General features: G+C 39.6%; 3 protein-coding genes across 3 annotated transcripts in view; all 3 read left to right on the forward strand.

The window, feature by feature from the left end:
- Positions 1-61: 61 nt before the first annotated feature.
- On the forward strand, positions 62-2,565 carry dnaaf6 (dynein axonemal assembly factor 6). The gene is made up of 7 exons (XM_068339871.1): positions 62-157; positions 365-431; positions 536-638; positions 1,072-1,168; positions 1,555-1,640; positions 1,849-1,971; positions 2,355-2,565. Exons 1-7 carry the CDS (start codon positions 62-64, stop codon positions 2,563-2,565), a joined length of 783 nt encoding a protein of 260 aa, XP_068195972.1.
- Positions 2,553-18,586, forward strand: pip4p1a (phosphatidylinositol-4,5-bisphosphate 4-phosphatase 1a). The gene is made up of 7 exons (XM_068340432.1): positions 2,553-2,767; positions 3,697-3,890; positions 6,654-6,760; positions 9,104-9,209; positions 12,280-12,332; positions 13,203-13,293; positions 15,855-18,586. The coding sequence occupies exons 1-7, from the start codon at positions 2,650-2,652 to the stop codon at positions 15,996-15,998; spliced, it is 813 nt and encodes a 270-aa protein (XP_068196533.1). The 5' UTR covers positions 2,553-2,649; the 3' UTR covers positions 15,999-18,586.
- LOC137611777 (uncharacterized) overlaps positions 16,982-20,802 on the forward strand; it is a 17,754-nt gene continuing 13,933 nt past the window's right edge. Inside the window, exon 1 of the mRNA XM_068339872.1 lies at positions 16,982-16,991. Coding sequence (XP_068195973.1) covers positions 16,982-16,991 — 10 coding nt within the window. The remainder of the gene's footprint in view (positions 16,992-20,802) is intronic.

Here is a 20,802-nt window from a genome sequence, read left to right on the forward strand (position 1 = left end):
GGGTGGTATCTGAATTATATTTACCATTTTTTGTGGATACACTAACTTTATTCTACTCCTTATGGAAAATTTTGGAGTATCATCTGTTGAGAGTCTACAGGCTCTGTCTGCTTTGTTATCAAACCAGCAGGATGATGAGGATGATGAAGATTGCTGTGTAAGATTCACTGATTCAATAGTTTACCCAGACTTTAGTTTACCTGGTTTTAAAGGCAAATGTACAAATCTTGGTAATCTTGCAGGTATGTTTTTAGTTTGTTTAGAATAATAAAATAATAAAATGTTTTAATATAAATTAGATTTCATATCTGTATAATTGCTATATAACAATATTATACATTATAATAGTAGTTAATCCCAACAGAATGTGATCCCATATGCACAATTTGGCCCAGGAGACATTGGACCCTCAACCAAAAATGATGAAGAAGGTAATGCTTTTCATGCAGTTAAATCTCTACACTAGGGTGATAAGGCAGAAACATATGTGTCTGAGTGTGTGTGTGAGTGTGTATATATGTTATTCTTTATTTAGTGTCAACTGTCAACATGAAGAACAACAAAGACATCTGGAGTGTGGAAGAAGTGGCTGAGGGCTCCCACTATGATGATGTTGCTGACATGCGACCGCAGCCTGAGTAAGACTACAGACACAAATTAAATGGTCACAATAGTATGCATGGGTTGAAACCTCGAAAAGCTGCCATCTCTCTTTAATATATTTTTTTCATTTCATCGCTGATTGCATTGCCCACTAAATTCCTGAATACTCTTGACATCCTCCTCTTTTAGATTGCCAAAAAAAAGAAGAAGAAAAAACAGTAAGGGTTTAACTCACAGCCTACAAATAATCAACTCTCTCTCTCTTACAGAAAGACTTAGAGGGTCAGAGTTCCCTCTCTAATAAAATCTCTGGCCTCAGCAGACGCTCACATATACCATGCTTATTTCTGTTAATTGTTGTCACCTATTGATTTTGTGTAACATGATGTCAGATAGTTTTGAAAAGATGAAATACTGTACTAACTTTTGTGTATCCCTGCATAAGTGTGTGGCATCCTTTGTGTTTAGGTATGAAATAATCCTGAAGCAGTGTGTGGGGACAGAGGATATGTTCTTGGGCTTAAGCGGAAAGGACCCATCCTCCATGAGCTGTGAAGCCATGCTGGTAAGTTATCGCCCGATGTGTGTTAGACAATACAAAACTAAATGTACGAAACGTGATCATGGACACAATAACACAATGTGAAATTATCAAGAAGAAAAAAATCAAACTCCTGCACAAAGGAGACAAGGCAGAAACCAGACATTTGTTTAGAACATCAGATCAGGGTTACATGATGAGCGTTTACAACTTTGTTTAATTGTTTTTTTTGCCATACAATCACTGAATTTATGGAAGCAACGTTCATATTTAGATAGATTGTCAAACATTACATTTTAAAAGAAAAAGCTAGAGTAATAAAAGTGAAGCGTTTCTATCCTTTTTAAACAGTAATATAGAAAATGTACACAGTCTACAGGATTGACGAGCTGCCTTTTTGTCATTCATAGGTAAAAATCAAACTGCCAGAAACTAAAGCAGCAGATGTGGTCCTTGATATAAGGGAAAGTTTCCTTGATCTACGGACACCAAAATAGTAAGAAATACTGTGAAAATGATGTCTTTCATTTTATACACCTTCAAGATGAGGCAGCATTTCAGACCAAAAGCAATGATTTTCAGACATTTTCTTTTTATCAAAGGCCTATATCATGATCTGAGTTTTCTCTCAACATCCTCGCCTCTCATATAGACACTGTTTTTTATGTTCCATCATCTCTGTAACACGTTTCTCCTCTACTCAGTAAACTGGGCCTTCATCTACCACATCCAACGGACATCCACAGGGGAAAGGCTCAGTTCATCTGTGAGAAGGATGAACTACACGTGACTCTTGTGAAGAAATGCCCTACAGATTTTATTTACAAGTCATAAGAAAGAATTGCAGCAGCTGACAAGGTTTCATAAGAAAACAATAGATCTGCAGTCTGTCTACAGAGGAGAAGACATAGTGTTTATGGATTAAATGAACAGTTTGAGAAATTATTTTTCTGCAGTTTTTTTTATTTTAAAAATGTTAATTTCACATTGCACCCACTGATTCTGTGAGTATTAAGCTACGATTGTTTAATAAATATTGTCTCGTGTGATTATGTTTTAAGTTATGGATGGCAATTTTATTGGTTGAAATAAAAGTTGGATGTTAACACTACATTAAGTTCAAGACTATATTGAAAATTACGTAACAAGATTGAATTTCAATAAAATGACATTTCAATAACAGGTGTATTGGCCCCATTTATCTTATCAGGATGACCCTGTGCCACACCTCCGCGCAGCGTCACCGCAGCAGCGGCAGCGGTAGCGGCAGCGGCAGCGGCAGCAGTAGCGGCAGCGGCAGCGGTAGCGGAAGCGGCAGCGGTAACGATAGCGGCAGCGGTAGCGGCAGCGGAAGCGGCAGCGGTAGCGGAAGCGGCAGCGGTAACGATAGCGGCAGCGGTAACGGCGGCGCAGTCATGTGACTCCTGCATTTCCGACACAACAATACAACATCGTATTGGTCTGCATTCACGCTACCACTCTCCCCCTCACGCCTCGCACTCGGTATGGCGGACGGAGAGAGGTCCCCGTTACTGTCAGATTTGGGAGATGGGGCTCTCGGCAGCGGCAACGGTGGGGTGTCTCCCGGCGCAGCACCATATGGCGTACCGAACAAACCACAGAGTAAGTCTCCACGGTGCTCCGTCCTCCACCCGAAGCTAGCATAGCGCACCTGAACCCCGTTGACTGAGTGTTGTGGTTAGCTTGCTAGCACAGCTGTGACAGTGACAAAGGGTGAATGCGTTTGTTCGCTTTGTACCGTGAGCTTCGTGAGCGTTACCTTCTGGTTATCTTAAGGGAATTAAATTTGCTATTTCCCAAGCATGACGTGAAGCTAAGACCGACAGGAAGCGGCGATACGCCTGCTGGATAACGTAGCATCAGTTGTTTCGCTGGTAGCTAAGCTAGCAGCGCTTAGCACCGGCGAGCCTCCATTTAAAGCTACAGGATTTCAGCTCAACAATATCATCACTCCTTTATGTTTTATTTACGCTTAGTCACACATAATGTCACACGTATCCTGTAGCTGAATGATGCCCACTGCTCGAAAATAAGGTAATAAAACTGTTTATTCAGCTAGCATCCGAGGGCACCTGATTGGATTGACAGTTGACGAAGCAATTATGGAGGCTGCTTCTGGGTAGAGCTGCGGCCGATGCTCCCATGATTTTCTCCCACATTCACTTCTCAACAGTCATTTAACCTGCCTGCTAAAACAGTGTCTAACAGATTGTGCGGTATGTTGCATCAGAGCTTTTGAGGAAGTTTTTATTTACTCATTGTTCATCTGTATCGCTCACAAATACTGTTAGTTGTTACCAACCCCATCCACATTCCAGGAGTGTTTTTGTCTAAAGCTCCTTTCAGTTGAACTCAAGACCAAAATCTTATTATATTGTTAATCGTAACATAAGAGGGCACTTGTCAGTGGAATTAAGCCTTACTTTCAGTCCATTTTTAAGGAACGATTCTTGTGACTATGACGCCTCGACAATCCATTGATTTGCCACTTTTTTTGCTGGTTTCAAATGTATTTTTCTGTATCTCTGCAGGTTTCCCTCCTTTTCCAAGCCCTACACAACCATCAGTACTCTTAGGGGAGGACCCACCACCTTACTCTCCTCTCACCTCCCCGGAGAGCGGCAGTGCCCCTGTTATTAGCTGCAGGGTGTGCCAAAGCCTTATCTCTGTGGAGGGGAAGATCCACCAACATGTGGTGAAGTGTGGAGTTTGCAATGAAGCAACGGTAGGATTCTGAAATTAAGAAATCAAGATAGATCTCTGTGATTAATAAAGCCAACTGATTGAAGATGTTTCAGCTCTCATCCAAGAAACTTCTCCAGTTCAGTTCTTCTGTTCAAAACTGAAGAGGCCTCTTCGATGAGAGGTGAAGCATCTTCAGTCTTTTCCTACAAATCCAGTAGGTTTTACTCAACACAGAGTATTACCATTTGTAACACTGGCAGTCTTATATACAGTATATTGTGTGGAGTTACTTCACAAGATTTTGTCCAATGGCTGTTCAAAAAATGTATTTTAAAATGCAGCACTTTGGCTCTGATGCCTGTGGCTCTCAAACTGACTGATCTCATGGGGGGGGGGGGGGGGGGGGGACGACAAAATGGAAATGCAGAAGTATAAATAATAATAATAAATAAATAAATTTGCATACTTGAGTAAACGGTTACTTTCTATTGGTTATTCTTAATGTTGACTCTAAGATTAAATTTTGACAGCCTATATGAATTGGCTTCAAATAAGTTATTGGACTGCTTTGTTACAGTGTAATAGCTAATCAGTATGAGTCTTAAAGAAAACCCTGTTGTTCAGTCCCTTATTTTTGTACAGAAACACCTTGTTCACCTCCTGGTCTTTTAGTTTTCTGGACATCGCACTTCTTGTTTATATGTCAACGTTTTTGTCGGTATGTCTTTAAGGTTGTAGAGTTATTGGAAAAAATCAGACAACTGAAAAGCGATGAAAAAAATACTACTCAGTTTGACAGGTATTGTACTGTAATTGAGATGCCAGTGTTCATATGGTATGTCTGCTGCTATTATATTTTTTCTGTAATTATGAGAGGTGTAATGAATCCACAAATGCGTGATTTATGTCATGCATTTCTGCCTCCTGGTGGTTACACTGTATCAACTAGATGGGATAAATACACTTCTGGATCATTTTAATGAAATCACAAAGTTCATGGTTGGGAAACCCTTTGGTGGATGTTTAGAATCTATAACAACCCGTGGCTCTGAAATGTATCCGTTCAACATGGTCACACAACATCTGGTGGAAGCAGAAGGAATTTGAATTAATACATCCAAAACTGCAGGTGGTGTAGTTGGTACCTACCTTTACAGTGGTAACTGGACTGTTAAAAACTATCACTATCACTACAAACAGACAAAAAACACAAGCATTTAGTAGGAGATGGTGCAGGAGTGTTTTGACAAACTGAAGCTATAGAAGTGTACTATGCACTACTACAGTAGCTATGCAAATTAGCAAAGAGATGGAACTGAAAGCATGGTGTGTGCCAGATGTACTCAATGTCAATACAAAAGGTGTACAATGGAAGGAACATGTAGATGAAGGAAAAGAAGCCATGGGTGTGGGTGTACAGTTCGTCTGGACGAACCTTATGAAACATGTATGATGAGGTTGTATGTAGACCGAAACAAGGCTGGAAATACAAACATGAATCATTGACATTACAGAGGGAAGTTGAATAATTCAAAATGAGTGTTTTCACAAATCCAAAAATTTGTATGAGAAGGTTGATGGAGAAAATAGAGAAATGAACATGTTATAAACTCACAATTTCTTCCAACTGAGCTTTGATTTGACAATTTTGGTTCTGATAGAAGCAAAGTAGTTACACGGTTAAAAATAAAGAAAAGTAGCTTTATTTACCTTTGATTAATAGATTAGTGTAAAAATAAGGGCGAAATAATGGAAACACCTGTCAGTATGAGACAATATAATTCCGCTGCAGCTTACTCCCCTCATTATGTGTAGTATTTTCCCACAACACGGCAGATACAAACACGTGTCCCCCAGCTGCTGTAAGTGAAATTGATAACAATGCTGGAAACTCACGGGGCTCCATCTGATCTGGTTAGACCGAGGTAAATGATGCAGTGGAGAGAATGATCAGCAGGACTGATAGCAGGGTTTGTATGGAGCCCTGAGGAAGGTGTGTGATTTGCAGAGTTGTAAACACAGATGAAAGTTTCTACTCTCTGTGTGAGCTCATGCACACCATGAAAACTGATTTCTGCTCGTAGAGTTCTGTGATATAATGAGATGATACAAAGTGAGCTGCAGCAACAACACATTTCTGGTCATTTGGAGCATTATCCTACATAACAATATAATTGGATGATGGGACATAAATCCAGTCACATTTGGGGAAGATACGTTTGAAAGTATGGCTTTACAAGCTACCAATTATCTCTCAATAGGAGCTGTTTTATAGAGAAACAACAGCAGGGAAGCCCTAAGTTCAAAATATTTTGGAGGTGCAGAAAATGTTAGTTTTTGTTTTGGTATAATCCATCTACTAGAATACTACTACTCAAAAACTACGAAAAATTTTAATAGTAGAAATATTTACAAATACTGTAAAGTAAAAACCCACGTAGAAATACCAAAACTGTCACATGGACTTCAGCCTGCCAATTATTTATGTTTGTACATACAGTATATCATTACTGAATCTAACAGTAGAGCCACGTGGTATCTAAACAGAACAGAACTCATGAAATATTACAAAATTCTAGTAAAATTGGCAGTTTTAACGTAATTTAAACAGTGTGTGAACGGTTAAGGATGCTGAAATGCTCACGTTATGATGGATCTTTTGACTCAACTCTGGCAGTTGTATGGCTACTTCCTCACACACTGCGTGATCATTCTCATCCATCCAAAGTAAACAGTTTCTCATCCCTTCTTCTTTCTAATTCTAATGTCATCTCATATTTGTGCGGTGTGTCTCCCTCGGCAGCCTATTAAGAATGCCCCAGCAGGGAAGAAGTACGTTCGCTGCCCCTGCAACTGTCTGCTCATCTGCAAAGTCACATCCCAGAGGATCGCCTGTCCTCGGCCTTATTGGTAAGAGCTTGTTTCCTTGTGTGTGTGCGTGGTGTGTGTGAACACCACTGTGTCTGCGTGTGAGAAGCAAGTGAAGCAGAGGGAAGGTGCAGCAGTGCTGAGCTCCCAGCAACGTTACCATGCAGGTTACACGCTGGGTCGGATAAAGAAATAAAAATAATTCAAACAGCTGTTTTATGTGTTTCACTTCAGCACATTATCTACAAGGTTAATGGGAAATATCCAGTGCGTAACGTACCGCAGATTGGATCAGATTTCATCTATGATGGGGAATATGTTTCAAAAATTATGCAGAGTGTCTTACTGTGGTTAAGCATAATGAGCAAAAATCGCAATCCATCTCTCTGCAAATTTAATCACAGGTCTACATTTTAATTTTTTTTCTCTGCTTTAAACGTCCTGATCGGCCAGGGTTTACAATGATACTTAAGTCTGCTCACGTTGCTGTTTCCTTCAGCTCTTCCTGCCTTGGGACTCTTCCAGAGTTACCTGCATGCACACAGCCTGTCCCACCCCTCTGGTGTGTTGTTCTCTCCTGTGTTTTTGTTATTGGATTACTTTGTCCCTATACTTTTTATAAAGTTATCCAATGACTTTAGGATTTAGTATCATGCTGATTCCATTTTCACAACAGGTGATTAGGGAATTCAGAATTAAAAATGTTATCTTTGTTTTATTCATTATTCATAATTAGCTAAGTGCATGAACTACATTAAACACAGACTGAGAAGCACCAGTTTAACACAGATTGTATGCAAATGTGGGCACTTCTAGCATTCCAGTGAGGTTGGGAGTGCCTGTTATGGAGGAGGGTTGTTATTGCTGACTACACTATCAAACCAGTTCCACAGCATTGACTAAACAGAGTGAAGCAGATGGGCCCAGGTTAAAGCTTCTCCTTGGCTCCAGAGAGGAGCAGTGGGCGAGCGAGCTAGACGGTGAACAAAGAGAGGCAGCCTCTTTCTTGACAAGAAAGTAGCAAATTAGGGATATTAAAACTTACTTTTACAAGTTTACATTCCAAAGCGTAAGTAAATTTAAATGCCAACAATGCAAAAATTATATTTTTAGAGAATTAAAATACTTTTAGAAATGCCTCTAGATATATTGTGGTTGAATTTGAGGCATTCAAAGAAGAGAATGTACTGCATTTTACACTTTTATTTCCCCTCCTAGTTGATATTATAATATCAAACAGCAGAGTGAGCGATTTATGTGACAGTTATTTTCCAAAGTGACAAGGACATATTAGTGGATTGCTGAAAGTGTAAATATAGTTTTTGAAAGGAAATTTAAAATGCTTTCTGTCTGGAAATTAACTCAGCAGTCAGAGACTTTGTGCAAGTTAACCACACGCCAATATTTAACAGAAAAACAAACTAAAACACAAAGCTGATGTCAGTCACTGAACGTGTTCAGCTTTGGCAGCTCATCTGAACCTGCTGCTGCATTCTAATATAATTGGTGAGACAGATGAGACGCCTTGTTTATGCCTGAAGCATAAAATGTGCAAGAAACATTTTTAGACATCTTTTTTTGATTTTGATTTGCGGGTACGTAATTTTCTGCTGTTATGTAAATGTGTAAAAATTTAAGCAGCACAAAATCTCTTGTCCTAAATATCATAAATGCATAATACACCTGTCAGCTGCAGTGAAAATAATAAGACAAGACTGGCAGCAAATTAAGAGTTCTCAGTTCAGATATTTAGCAGTTTGTCATGAATTCCTCAAGGCATCCGCATTAATAGATAAATAGATATACTGATCCCAAGCTGGGACATTTGCAGATGTGTATATATACCTGTAATTGTTTTTTTCTTTTAAAAAAATGACACATCGTAACATCTTTAAAAATGCTTTAGGACTCGACCGTTAGCCGGTCTTTCTTGCCATAACTTTAGCATCACAACAAACTTTGGTTTGATCGCAGTTGGACTGTTATTCATGTCTGTTGCCAAAGGTTTATATATACAGTATTTCTCTCTGTAATCCTCTGATTTGTGTTCAGAGTGCCATGTTGGACAGGGCAGTCCATGATCACCATTGTTTGTGTTGTGATGTTCACAGCAGTGTGTTTCAAAGCTACTCTAAGTGCAGTAAATAACTATAGGGAACAAAACGACATCCCTCTTTTCTACTCAAAACCATCATGCTGACTAAAGTAGCCACATCTCAGTGCTGCTGATTTCTTGTGAAGTTGACAGCAGCGAGTCATTGTGAGCTGCTGCTGATCTCAGAATGAGATGCCTGCTAAGATCAGTTATTATCAGCTTTTATTTAAGGATAATACAGAAAGCTGTCATTGTTTTCCAGTATGACCCAGACCTTCTTCTCTTTCTAGTAAGAGGATAATTAACTTGGGTCCAGTTCATCCCGGTCCAGCCAGTCCTGATCCCCAACCAGCTGGAGCCCGAGTCTCCTGCGGACACTGCAGCAACACTTTCCTGGTATTTAAAATAAGTCTGTGTTTCCTGTCTCTTTCTCTCTTTCTCACTCTCTTCTTCTTTTTCTCCATCCTGCAAATGGAACGCAACATTTTATTCATTCATTAAAAAATCAAACTAGTCTTCCATTTTTGATTTCTTAAGATCAAAAATAAGAATTTGCCTCACTTTTCTGGAATTGGTACATTTTATATAAAAATCCATAAATGAATTAATCTTATTGTTCTGTCTGACAGTTGCAAAGAATTCTAAAATCAAAGCAATATCTGTACAGATTTTGCACATCAGTCATCTGCACCTCTCTGATGATAAATGTCTGAAACAGACAAGGATGGAAGCACAGAGATAACCTGCAGGGTTTTCCTGACTGTTGCACCCCTGCATTTGCCACCAGGGCAGGTGTTGGAGACATCCCTCTACCACTTCCTTCATCTGCCCAGAGATCTTGTTTAGTCCCATTTTATGGGTCGTGCTGAGGCTATTGATGGATGGCTTCCACCCTGCATTTCCACTGCAGAAAGAATCACTGAATTCCTTGCTCTTCATCATGGAAGCTGCCTCGGTGCCTTCCGTTCAAGGTACAGTGAGTTCAGCCATGGCCACTGGCCTGCCAAGAGTCCACCACAGGATAATATCTGGCCAGAGTGGAAGTGAATTTAAGTTTCTGGCCCAAATCCACCCTCATGATCCACTTTCGACAAAGTAAAACGGGAAACCCACTCCCTCCCTCTGGTATAAGCATCAGATACTTGCCAAATGAAAATGAGTCTGCAGCTGGGATGGATTCGCCCACAACACCTTTGCCAGCTTCTGCAGGACTCCATCATGGTGCCATTGACCTTTTGTCAGGCTAATTTGTATCCTGTTAGAATCTACTGCAGGCTTGGTTTCTGGGCACTGCTTCTGTAGCAGCTCAGATCTCTGCCTTATCACGTGTTGAGGTGTTTCTGACTAGGTAGGACAGCATATGTGGACCTAATCAGGAAGCACAACCTCCACCACAATATGGTCCTGTTGGTGGTAGCTTCCCAGTTTGAATGCCTCCCTTGCCACCATAATTGAATTGAAACATCTCTAAGGTTATTCATTAATCCATCCAGTCTTTTAGATGTGATGATCATGACTGCCTCGTCTTCAACCGCTTATGTCTTGGCAAACCTGGCACCTATTCCTGCTGGTTATGGGCGAAAGGCGGGGTACATCCCAAAAAAGATGCCAGCTCATCGCGAGGCCATGTGAATGACAAATAACTTAGCACGCACACTTACACCTACAGACCATTTCGTGTGATCAGTTCACCTAAACTGCATGTTTTTGAATCTGAGAGGAAACTGATAACATAGAAACTCCATGCAGAAAGTAATCAAACCCACAACCTTCTTGCTGAGAGGCTCCAACACTAACCACCGTGTCACCGTGCTGCCTGCTATTAATATGCAAATAAACTGAATAACAAATAGCTCTTTCCTTTTGGGGATTTCTGTTTATCTTTTATCATCTGTGACAGAAATATCTTGTCAAGACTATCGTTCGGCTGGTGAGGTGTCTGAGAACACTGTTGTAGCACAACCAGAGAGATAAATTAGATGATGTAGATCAATAACCCTATGAACTCTCTGCTGATGTATATTCACACCATTTTGTGCTAAAGAGGAAATGAATGTTTTAACTTGCTGCGTTTGAACATTAAGTGTGACAGGTAAGATGTGGTTAGAGACGTGAGGGTAGCAGTCGGAGAAGGAGAAGAATAGAGTTATTAGTAGAGGTTAGATCGATGGTTCCAGGTATTTAGTATTCAGTCAGACCTTTCCACCTGTTAAAATACGGAGTGCAGAATGAAAAAGCTAAGCTGTGCCTTGGGTGGCTTTGCAGCGATCTCAGATCTTCTGATAGTGTTCCCTGCTTTCCATGCAGTGTTTATTTCACAGCAAGAAGAATGAACATCACACACAATGCATTCTTTAGTGTAGGGTTCGCAAATGGGTCGTATTCTAGCGTTAGAGACAGATTGAATGTCTACAAAGAAAGAAAGAATAATCTTCTTTGAAAGAAGATTATTTTTCTTTTTCCTTTTTATTGATGACGTGCAGCAGTTGCTTGTGGTAATTTTTTCTGAAACCAGGTCGGCAACCCAAATAGTGCTTTTCTCAATTTTGCTTTATTAACAAGTTAAATATATCAGTGAAAATTATTGTTAAAAAAAACAAGCATTTTGAACTCCCCCAACATCCACCATGAACACTTTTTGAGAATATTTCTTGTTTTACAGATTTTAAATACAATTCATGAATTTACCAGTTGTTTTAATTTAACATGTACAGCAATTTGAAAAAGTTATGACATTTCATTAAATAATCACCTCTTTATTAAGAAATGTTCACATATCAATGTCTGATCTTGTTTATATTTATTTATGGAAAAGAAATTGATTTAATAGCCAACAAACAACAAAAATTAACATTGTTTTACTCGTCAAAAAAATCCGTATTTTTCCAGAAATTAATAAATACAAGATTGAACATCGAATTGTGAACATTTCCTAACAAAGAGCTGATTATTTAATGGCCTGTCCTGACTTTGCCACAACTTTGTATTTGATACCGACACCCAGTAAGTCAAACAGCCCTCAGGATGCAAGGTCCTTCACATTTCATTTAGTAATCATCCAAATATCTTGGGTCACCCGTATAAAAAATTAGGGGCTGGAAAAAATGCTTCAAATAGATTTCTAATTCCAAACGCAGACACGTAATAACTGAGCATCGAAGGACTTTGCACCTTTAACACCTTTGCATAGCTTTTCTGTTTCTATACTTATTCATCTTGTTTTACCAGGATATTTTTATCTGTGTACTGTAGATGCTTTATAATGAGCGTTGTCAGAAATAACAGTTTACCTATTTAAATCACTGAGAACGGTTTGACGATCAGCAGTATTACTGGTATATTGCAGCAGAGATCAGTCAGAGTGGATGTATCACTGACACTTCACTGTTTTGTTTGTGGCTAAAACTGATGATTCATCATGTTGTTCTTCAGTATAAACTCACTTTCTGCTCTTTTTTAATTCCAGTGGACAGAGTTCACAGACAGGACGCTGGCCAGGTGCCCACACTGCAGGAAAGTGTAAGTAGGGATGAGCAATTCATCCATTACATCACCCCATTGTCACTGAACACAGAGTAGATTTACATCCTCTGGCATCTGGACGACGCTTCAACTTGGCGAAACCTGCAAACACTAAGCAAGCAGAAAATTCAGGGTCTTTCTCAAGGACAGTGTGCTCACAGTTTTCTTGCATAAATGACATTTTTGGACTGAGTGACTTGGACTTATCAGCTAATGAGACGCCAGTCTAAAGAGTTAAATCGAGTACAGGTATAGATGTCACTACAGTTTGTTTCTGGCATTACATTCATGTTCCTGAACTCAGCAACAGGTTGTCTCAGTTCTTGCTTTGCAGTATTTAATCTCACGAACTGATCAAAAGCGCTGCACTGGTTGTATTTTATGCACTACAGAAGTTTAATATCAAACGCGGCTCTTTGAACCTGGACATGTGCACATGTTTTTACCAGTTGTATCGCCGTCATCCTTCATGTTTTTATTTCAGCTGCACCATCCCAGCTGGGATGGATGCATCCCCAAGTACACAAATTACAATTACTGCTCCTCCTTTTTTAGCTTTTTGAAGTAGCCAAATTAATTTTAATTCCTCATCCCTGTTGTTTTACAAGACATTTGGGGTAGTGGTTAAATGGTTTCATTCCATTTGGCTGCTTCATCTCCAGGCTCCTGGTGTTGCTGCTCTTTGACGTTCATCCCATGGGGAACATGTCATCGTGTTCTTCAGGGAATGTGAAAGAATGATTTCCTCTAATATTAGAAATCCTGCTGCGATAGATAGAAACTCCTGCCTTCAAAGAGATTTGTTATGACGTACTTTAATGCCTTCAGAATATCCATTTTTAATCTCCTCCTCTGCTCGTCTTGCAGCTCTTCCATTGGTCAGAGGTATCCCCGGAGGCGGAGCTTGTGGTGTTTTCTACTCTGCTTGCTATTCAGCATCTCCACTGCCGGGCTGATGGTGAGAGGATCCAATAGATGTCAGTCTAACGTCCAAGAGATATATAGTAGATGTTCATGAGTAATGAGAGTCAGCAAAATGTGTCTCATTTTGTCCAACTTTGTCCTTTTCTGTTTGTAATGTGCAAAACTTCATGATTTAAGTCTTTTGTGTGTCTTTTGTGTGTCTTGTGTGTGTATGCTGACTAACACACACATATATATATATATATGCATGTACAAAACTGGAGAGGAAAACATAATTTCCCCATTGTGTGGACAATTAAAGGTGGATTATTATTATTATTTTCTTTTGTTAATCCATTCTTAACATGGAAGGTAAGCTGCTCTCCACACCACATGTGTCAGGTCTCTATTTGGCAGTAAGATACAGCACAATAGAGGCTTTTTATTGGTAAGCTGGATAGCAGAGTACCGGTACTTCAGGTTTTGAGCATCTTCTTGCTCTTTATTTTACTGTTAAAATGTATATCTAGAGAACAATCCTAAACTTTTTTCTCTGCTTTTAGTTATTCCTTGGTTTTTAGATTTTAATATTAGGGTATATAAGTGGAATGATGTCCTGATAGTTTAAAGACATTTAGTAGAAAGTAAGAGGAGTGGAGTGTTCCAGAAATATACATGTCTAAGTAAATAGAGCTGGGTAGTGAAGACATTCTCCTTCCTAAACAGCAGAGGGCGCAAGATGAGCATGAAGCAGCAGCCAGCTGCAAAGACATGTGGAAAACATGATGTGTGTGTGCTCAGTAGTGTGAAAAAATAAGTGATGCGCAGAATAATAAATATGCTGATAACTACTTAACACCAGTGTCGTGGTTATAAATGTCACAATAGATCAAGCTGGTGCTACAAAAAGCTTGCATTAATTGTGGAATTGGTCCAACAAGTTTGGACAGTTCAATCCATAAAATCTGTCAATAAACTTTATTGGCAACAAGCCCAAACGCAAATCATAGATCAAACTTCATCTCCAGACTGGATTTAATTGGGGAGTAAGGAAGCGGGGGTTTCACAGTACTTGAAGGTAGTTAAGTGGATTGATCACCATTTCACCTGCAACGTTCTGGAGCACCGGTGTGTTGCCAAGGCATTAACAGCAGAAGAGGATGGAAATTTAAAGCTGAGAAATAAGCACCAGTTTCTATTCCTCAGAGTGCGCCGGCTTTTTCTGACATAGAAACATCTTATCGGGATGTCTCCTAGTGAACACGCTCAGTGGTCTCAGCATTACCCATCATTCACCTCGTGTCTGAATAGGAATAACACTTGATTTTTTATGCCGCGACCCCGTCGACCGCTGTGGTCAGAGGCATAACGGTTTCAAGTCACACGTCCGACTGCCTTTTCCATCTTTATCCCCCCGACATCTCAGAAACGCTAGCGGGGAGTTCCTTAAAAGCAGTGATGAACTGATTATGATTTGTTGGTCAAACTTCACCTTCACCTCAGAAAATGTGCTGTCGCTCATAATTCATACAGTTTATAAAGGGGTCAGTTTCAAAAGTTCTCTTCTTATGGCATAACTGAGGAACAGAGGGGTAGATTGTGAACATATTTCAGTCTGATTGTGAACGGGCATCGCCAATCATGAGCGTTCACCTTGACAATGAGCTCTAATGCGCTGCCAAGATGTTTACGAAAGCATCTTCTAGACTTCGTACTTCATTCGTTGCGCCAGCGTCTTTATTTGATCGGAGCTCATTTGCTTTTGCTGACATTGAGCATTTCAGCGTGTGATGAAGCTCGCGCGGCTCTGAAAACGATCTCTTAGTAAATACAGTTAGCTTCTTACTTAAAAACATTCTATGGGAGTTAATTTCAACAAAATCACATGCTTTTATTTGAACCGTTTTGTATTTTAACTACATACATAAGCCTGGACAGAAATGGATATAAATTCTAACCCGACTGATGTGTAGAGGAATACAGTCACCAGCCAGTGAGTCAAGTTATACCCACATTGGCTTTGCTCCACTATTGTGACTTTGAACCAGGATTTCGTATTTCCATATTCTCTGAAAATTCCTGTGGGTTCTCTCAAAGTCACTTTTACCATCTTCATTAAAGTTTCTTCTGCATAGCTGCACACTTCATACTTTATGCGAGAGCTATTTCCTTTTCCTACCCCTCTTATCTTTGTTGGTACTGAATTTCCGCTCTCCAAGAAGGTTTTTTTTTTAATTTCAAACAATCAGTTTCAGCATGACTTGATCAGGCTTGAGTAGGTGGATTAATAAATAGCTATGGACACCTGAAGTACACTTCAGATTTTCATCTGCTTTGCATGAAAATGTCTCGCAGGAGAGTCTGATCTTCCAAATATCATTTTTTTCACGCTTTTATTTATCTTCAAAGATCACTGAATACGTTAGTAATGTTATGTAAGAGCATAAATGCATCACATAGAACATTTTCGGGCCTAATTGCATTTTTATCTCACAACTTTAGTCTGGAGATGGCTCGTTATAATCACCACGAGACACTCAAACGATTCTCTGAATCTATATAAAAAGGCCATTTGAGCAGCATTTGACTTTCTCAACCCCTCCTCTGTATCTTCAGGCGGGGACGTGGGTGAAGGCCCAGACCTACCAGGGGATCTACGCCTCATGGGCCGTGCTGCTGCTCCTGGTTCTCGTCACCCTCGCCCGGGCGTTCTACTGGGCCTGCATGAGGGTCAGTCAGCCCCTCCAGAACTTCACATAGAGCTGTCTGTTCCAACACCGCCGCGACTTCTTCCTGATCCGTCAGTCAGGAGGAAAGATGGCTTTAAAGAATAAAACCACCAAAAGCAGAATATTTATTTAAATCCAGCCCCCCCCCCCCCTTCTTGTCCCTTCCCTTTTAGTCAAATGTGTTTCTAAAACTGGATGGCAGACTGCGATTGCTCTATATGTATTGGTTATTATGATGATGCTTATAGCCTAATGTACTGTTTATCTGTTCTAATCTTATGGCCAGTGTGGGGTTCATTTGAGCATTACAACATTTTTTTTTCCATTCTCTTTCCTGCTGCGACGTTTCTAACATTGAGTTTAGACTGTGACACATCTGCACTCCGTCAAAGTTTAAGACGAAGGTTTTTGAAGTTGAGTCTTAGACGTGAATAGCGTAGGGGACGCTCGTCCTTCTGTTCTTATTTCACATTACGTTTAGTGACGTAGATTTTTTTTTTTTTTAACTTGGAGATTATTTTGTTAAAACATCGATGAAGTCAGATAAAGTTATCATGTCAATACCGGTAAATGATTGGCTCGGGGGGGGAGGGGGGGCGGACATCAACCTCCTTTTGCAAAATCAAAAGATCAAGTAGGTGTTGAAATGTCTGAAAATTTGAATTCAACAGCGTACGAAGATAGAGCTATGATGTTTCTGAACTCCATGTTTATGCTGAATTATCCCCTGGGACTGACTTTGATCCAAAGCAGCGTGAAAGCCTTAAAATGAGATGTGATAGAAGGATTCAACACACACACACTCACACACACACACACACACACACACACACACACGTATATATATGGCCATACCGGCACACAACAAAAGCAAGAAGCTCTTTAGAGTTTGAACAGCTCAGAATCCCGTTTGTCAAAGGAATCCCAGCCTCTCTCTTCAAAGACACCCCAAAACAGATTTTCTCCATACTGTTGTCCTTTTTTTTTTTTTTTTCCCAGGGAAGAAAAAGCGGCATGCATGGAGGTGGGTCTGTTTCTATCTGGTCTCATAAGAGTGTAATGACAGCCACAGCCTTTGGTCTGACATCCCAACCGTGTTAATAGTTTTACTTTGTTAAACCCTAAATCTTTTTAGATTATTTTCTATCAAACTTATTCTATTACACACATCTCTGACCGAAATTTGCTCTGCTTTCAAGAAAACTTGAAGCCACTGGCTATTTATTGATCTCTCCATATCTATTCAATAACATCTGGCTTTCACCTTCAGTGGCAATGCCATTCTAATTGTCATTCAGTAGTGGGCACAGATTTTCATCCACTGCTGCTCTGCTTGGCTCGAACACTTCGGTGGAGATGACGGTAATGGTTGCCCTTTTTCTGGCTCGCTGCTCTGACACTTGTTGAATTTGAGGACCGTGGCACCGTGGCATGTAAATGCTTTTCCATCCAGGAAGTGTTTAACATCGGTCCGCTGGTGTCGAGTTGGGGGGGGGGTTGTGTTATGGAACTGATTCTAACCAGTTTTCATTCCGGCTTCTGAAATTCTAGAATGGACAGTAATATTTAAATATTCGGAAACTTAATTCACCAGAGCTCAAAATGACATTTTTCGTCTGTTTATTAAATTTGGAGCCAATAATGGTGAAAATGTGTCCAATTGAAGAGGGAGGCGGGCCTTGAGCTTTTCTGATTGGTTGACTCCACAGGCCTCAGGTCCAGTGGAATATTAATGACGTGTCAGTAACAAACACACACACACTACACTTTACTATACATTCTCTCTTTATTGTAAGTCCCACAATGACCCTGTCTGTGTTTCCGAATGTGGTCCACATTCTTTTGTTATAAATACGTAGTGTATTTTTTTTGTTTTGATTGTAAATATATTTGTTGTGTGTGTACAATGGAAGTGACTAAGCGAATTATGTTGCACTCAGAGCTTAACACTACTGCTGTGATCGCTGCAGATGTTCTTGTTGTTTTTAAAAACTATTTTTGCAAGTCTTTACCTGTTACATATTTAAATGAGTTGATGAACTACTAACTGAATTCGCCTCCCGACATGTCCAAAACTGTCACAAACACATCATATAAAAGACATTTATATCACACACGCGCGCACACACACACACACACACACACACACACTCAGCACCTTATACAGTAGTGACAACCAGTACATATGATAAGATGATACGAAGTTACCTTGACTGACCCGAGGACAGTTCCTGTGGTGTCTTGTAATTAAACATGCAGCAAAAAATGGAATTCATCATATTCATTGTGGAAATTGTAATAAATGAGAGATTCTCGCTTGACTCAACTGAAAGACGTGAGTTTTCCTTTTCGAAATCAAGACATCGATCTGTCAGTTTCAAGATCTGGTCAGTGTGTTTAAGAAAAAAAGAAATTTGAACACAAATTAAGATTAAAATGACATCACTTGTTCAATAACCCTTTTTTAAAAAAAAAAAATTTAATTTGCAGAGGGTGATCATGTGTTATCCATGACCTTAAAATATATCAATCATGTTAATGCCAATAATCAACTACTGTACCTGGCCGATGCTCTTTTCAGAGTTTGTTTACACACAAATAAAGACATGATGATGTACAAATCAACAAAGCGTATTTATTTACCATCTTACAGGATGTGACGACCACATGAACATCAGGTAATTTCACTTCCTTATATTTTATTTATCTAGAAAAAGAGCTGGATGCATTCCTTCAAACCAAAGTAGAGGTAACATTAAATATTAATGTTACAAATCTTGTGATTCTGTGATGTAGCATTTAGAGGTAAACCAGCCTGACAAAGATCTCCAAGGTCAAACGGTTACATCATAAATATTTTGGCAACCAGCAATATTTGCAGTGAGCTTGTCTTTTTTATTTACTGGGTCTTTCACCTGAGCCTTATTGTGTTGGAATAAATACATGAGTCTGTCCTACAAAACCAAAGTGCAGTATCTGCAATTAAAAACATTTTTTTCAATGTTTCTTTCAGCAAGTATAACCATCCAAAATAGTAAATAATAAATAAATGAAACCCTCAGTATCGCCAGGAAATGTGTCAGTTGACCAACTTCTATTTCACCCAGTTGCCTCAGAGTTAAGTGCCCCTGGCTTGCAGTCATTGATAAATGCTAGTACAGTATATACCATCTATTTACAAACCCAGTAAAGCCCGTCCTTTTCCCTTGAATGGTTTCCAGATATAAGTAATTTTTTTGGACTGGAAGCAGAGGCTTTTGGGGTAGATTTACAGATGTTAAAACCGTCATCCGCTCTCTAAAATGAGGCAATTCCATAAATAAAACTGACATCAAACGACTTTCTCCATCAATTTTAAATAGATTTTTAAAGCAAGAAAGAAGCGGGTTGATAATGTTTTCTTTTTATTGCAATCCTCTAGAGTCCTGCTGGTTTGAGGGTACAGTTCTTACTTACTGCTGTTCTTTCAATTCTTGTTAATTTTCATACTTTTTTTGCTCCATCTTCCTGATATTACAGCTGTATCTATCACTATCTGTATTATGATTTGCCAACCACCTCTGTATCTGGTTAGTTAATGTCAGTGGGTCTGCAAACCTGCACCACGCGCCCAAGGGTGGGGATTTTAGCGGTAATGAATTTTTCTCCTTTGATGCTCCTGCAATATTCCTTACATTAAAAAGTCCTCCTCTGATTGCAGGTTCATTTAAAATCCAATAAAGTGAGTTAAAATCTTGTGGTCTTTTCTTTGATAACCCCCCCCCCCCCAGATTCTAAAAACACTCTGATAATAAAACTGGAATATCTTTCATGATTCATATTTTTCTTCTATGGCTGATTTCAAACTGTTTTCATTTTCCCTTTCAGAGCCGATTGTCTCTGTTTGTGTCTTACTTGTTTCTTTGCTACTTTTTGTTTCTGTGCTTTTCCTTTTTGAAGCTGTTTTTAATATTTCCTCCTCCATTATCTCCTCTTCATCCTCCTCCAGAACAGCTACCATCCTGGCAGCAGTCTCTCTGGTGGAGTTAGGGATCATCAGAACCTGTATCATGAAAGACACAACATGCTTTTACAGCCAAGTGGGATTGTTTTATTAGGAGACAGGAGTACAGTCCAGATGATCACCTTCTTCTCACCTTCTCCACACTATCCAGGAGGGGGAAAAAGGACTGCATGTTCTTGTTTGGAGCTTGACTGTAGTGTTATTTAAAAGTCGAATAAAAACGGGAACCTTTTTATTTCAGGGAGCATTTTAAAGACATTGAGACACCTTTCAGAAACCACAGCTCCTTGGAGAGCAGCATGAAACAGGGATGCTGAGATGCCAGAGAGTGTAAGAAAAGGAGATGGGAAAGTAGAAATGAGGAAGACACACGGTCTCCTATATCCTCCTGGTTACAAATGGCACTTCTTTATAGCCTGCTTTCATTCAGTAACATAGCAGAGCAGCCTCCGTCTCACAGGGACTCTCATTCCCATTCAGAGCTTCAGGTCCATTTCATTTTCCTTTAATTGACTTATTTCTTCATGCATAACATTTTACAGCTCTCTCTCCCAAGGGAATGTTTGCTGTAGCCACTGTTGCTCCCTCTTTGCCATCTTGATAGTCTGTCCTCATGAAATCACAAGTCTCCATTACAGCCAATACACTGTGTACCGGCTTATTGAAGATTTTGCAGGTGCTTTTTCCACAGCACTTCCAGGCCGAGTAAACCTTTGCTAAATGCCATTTGCCTAGCACATCATTGAGGAAAATTACCTTAATAAGAATATTGCATTTTTTAATCAGTATTTAACAAAACATGCAGAGACACAATATATTTAGTTTAAAACCA

The sequence above is a fragment of the Antennarius striatus genome, chromosome 18, assembly GCF_040054535.1.
Source record: "Antennarius striatus isolate MH-2024 chromosome 18, ASM4005453v1, whole genome shotgun sequence".
NCBI lineage: Eukaryota > Metazoa > Chordata > Actinopteri > Lophiiformes > Antennariidae > Antennarius > Antennarius striatus.

What these genes read in the sequence shown, in the direction of transcription:
- pip4p1a (XM_068340432.1), top strand. Translation starts at nt 2,650, where the DNA reads ATGGCGGACGGAGAGAGGTCCCCGTTACTGTCAGATTTGGGAGATGGG. An exon ending in CGTACCGAACAAACCACAGA is followed by an intron (nt 2,768 to 3,696) that starts GTAAGTCTCCAC and finishes GTATCTCTGCAG; the next exon opens with GTTTCCCTCCTTTTCCAAGC. An exon ending in GAGTTTGCAATGAAGCAACG is followed by an intron (nt 3,891 to 6,653) that starts GTAGGATTCTGA and finishes CTCCCTCGGCAG; the next exon opens with CCTATTAAGAATGCCCCAGC.
- dnaaf6 (XM_068339871.1), top strand. Translation starts at nt 62, where the DNA reads ATGGAAAATTTTGGAGTATCATCTGTTGAGAGTCTACAGGCTCTGTCT. An exon ending in AACCAAAAATGATGAAGAAG is followed by an intron (nt 432 to 535) that starts GTAATGCTTTTC and finishes TTCTTTATTTAG; the next exon opens with TGTCAACTGTCAACATGAAG. An exon ending in GATCTACGGACACCAAAATA is followed by an intron (nt 1,641 to 1,848) that starts GTAAGAAATACT and finishes TCCTCTACTCAG; the next exon opens with TAAACTGGGCCTTCATCTAC.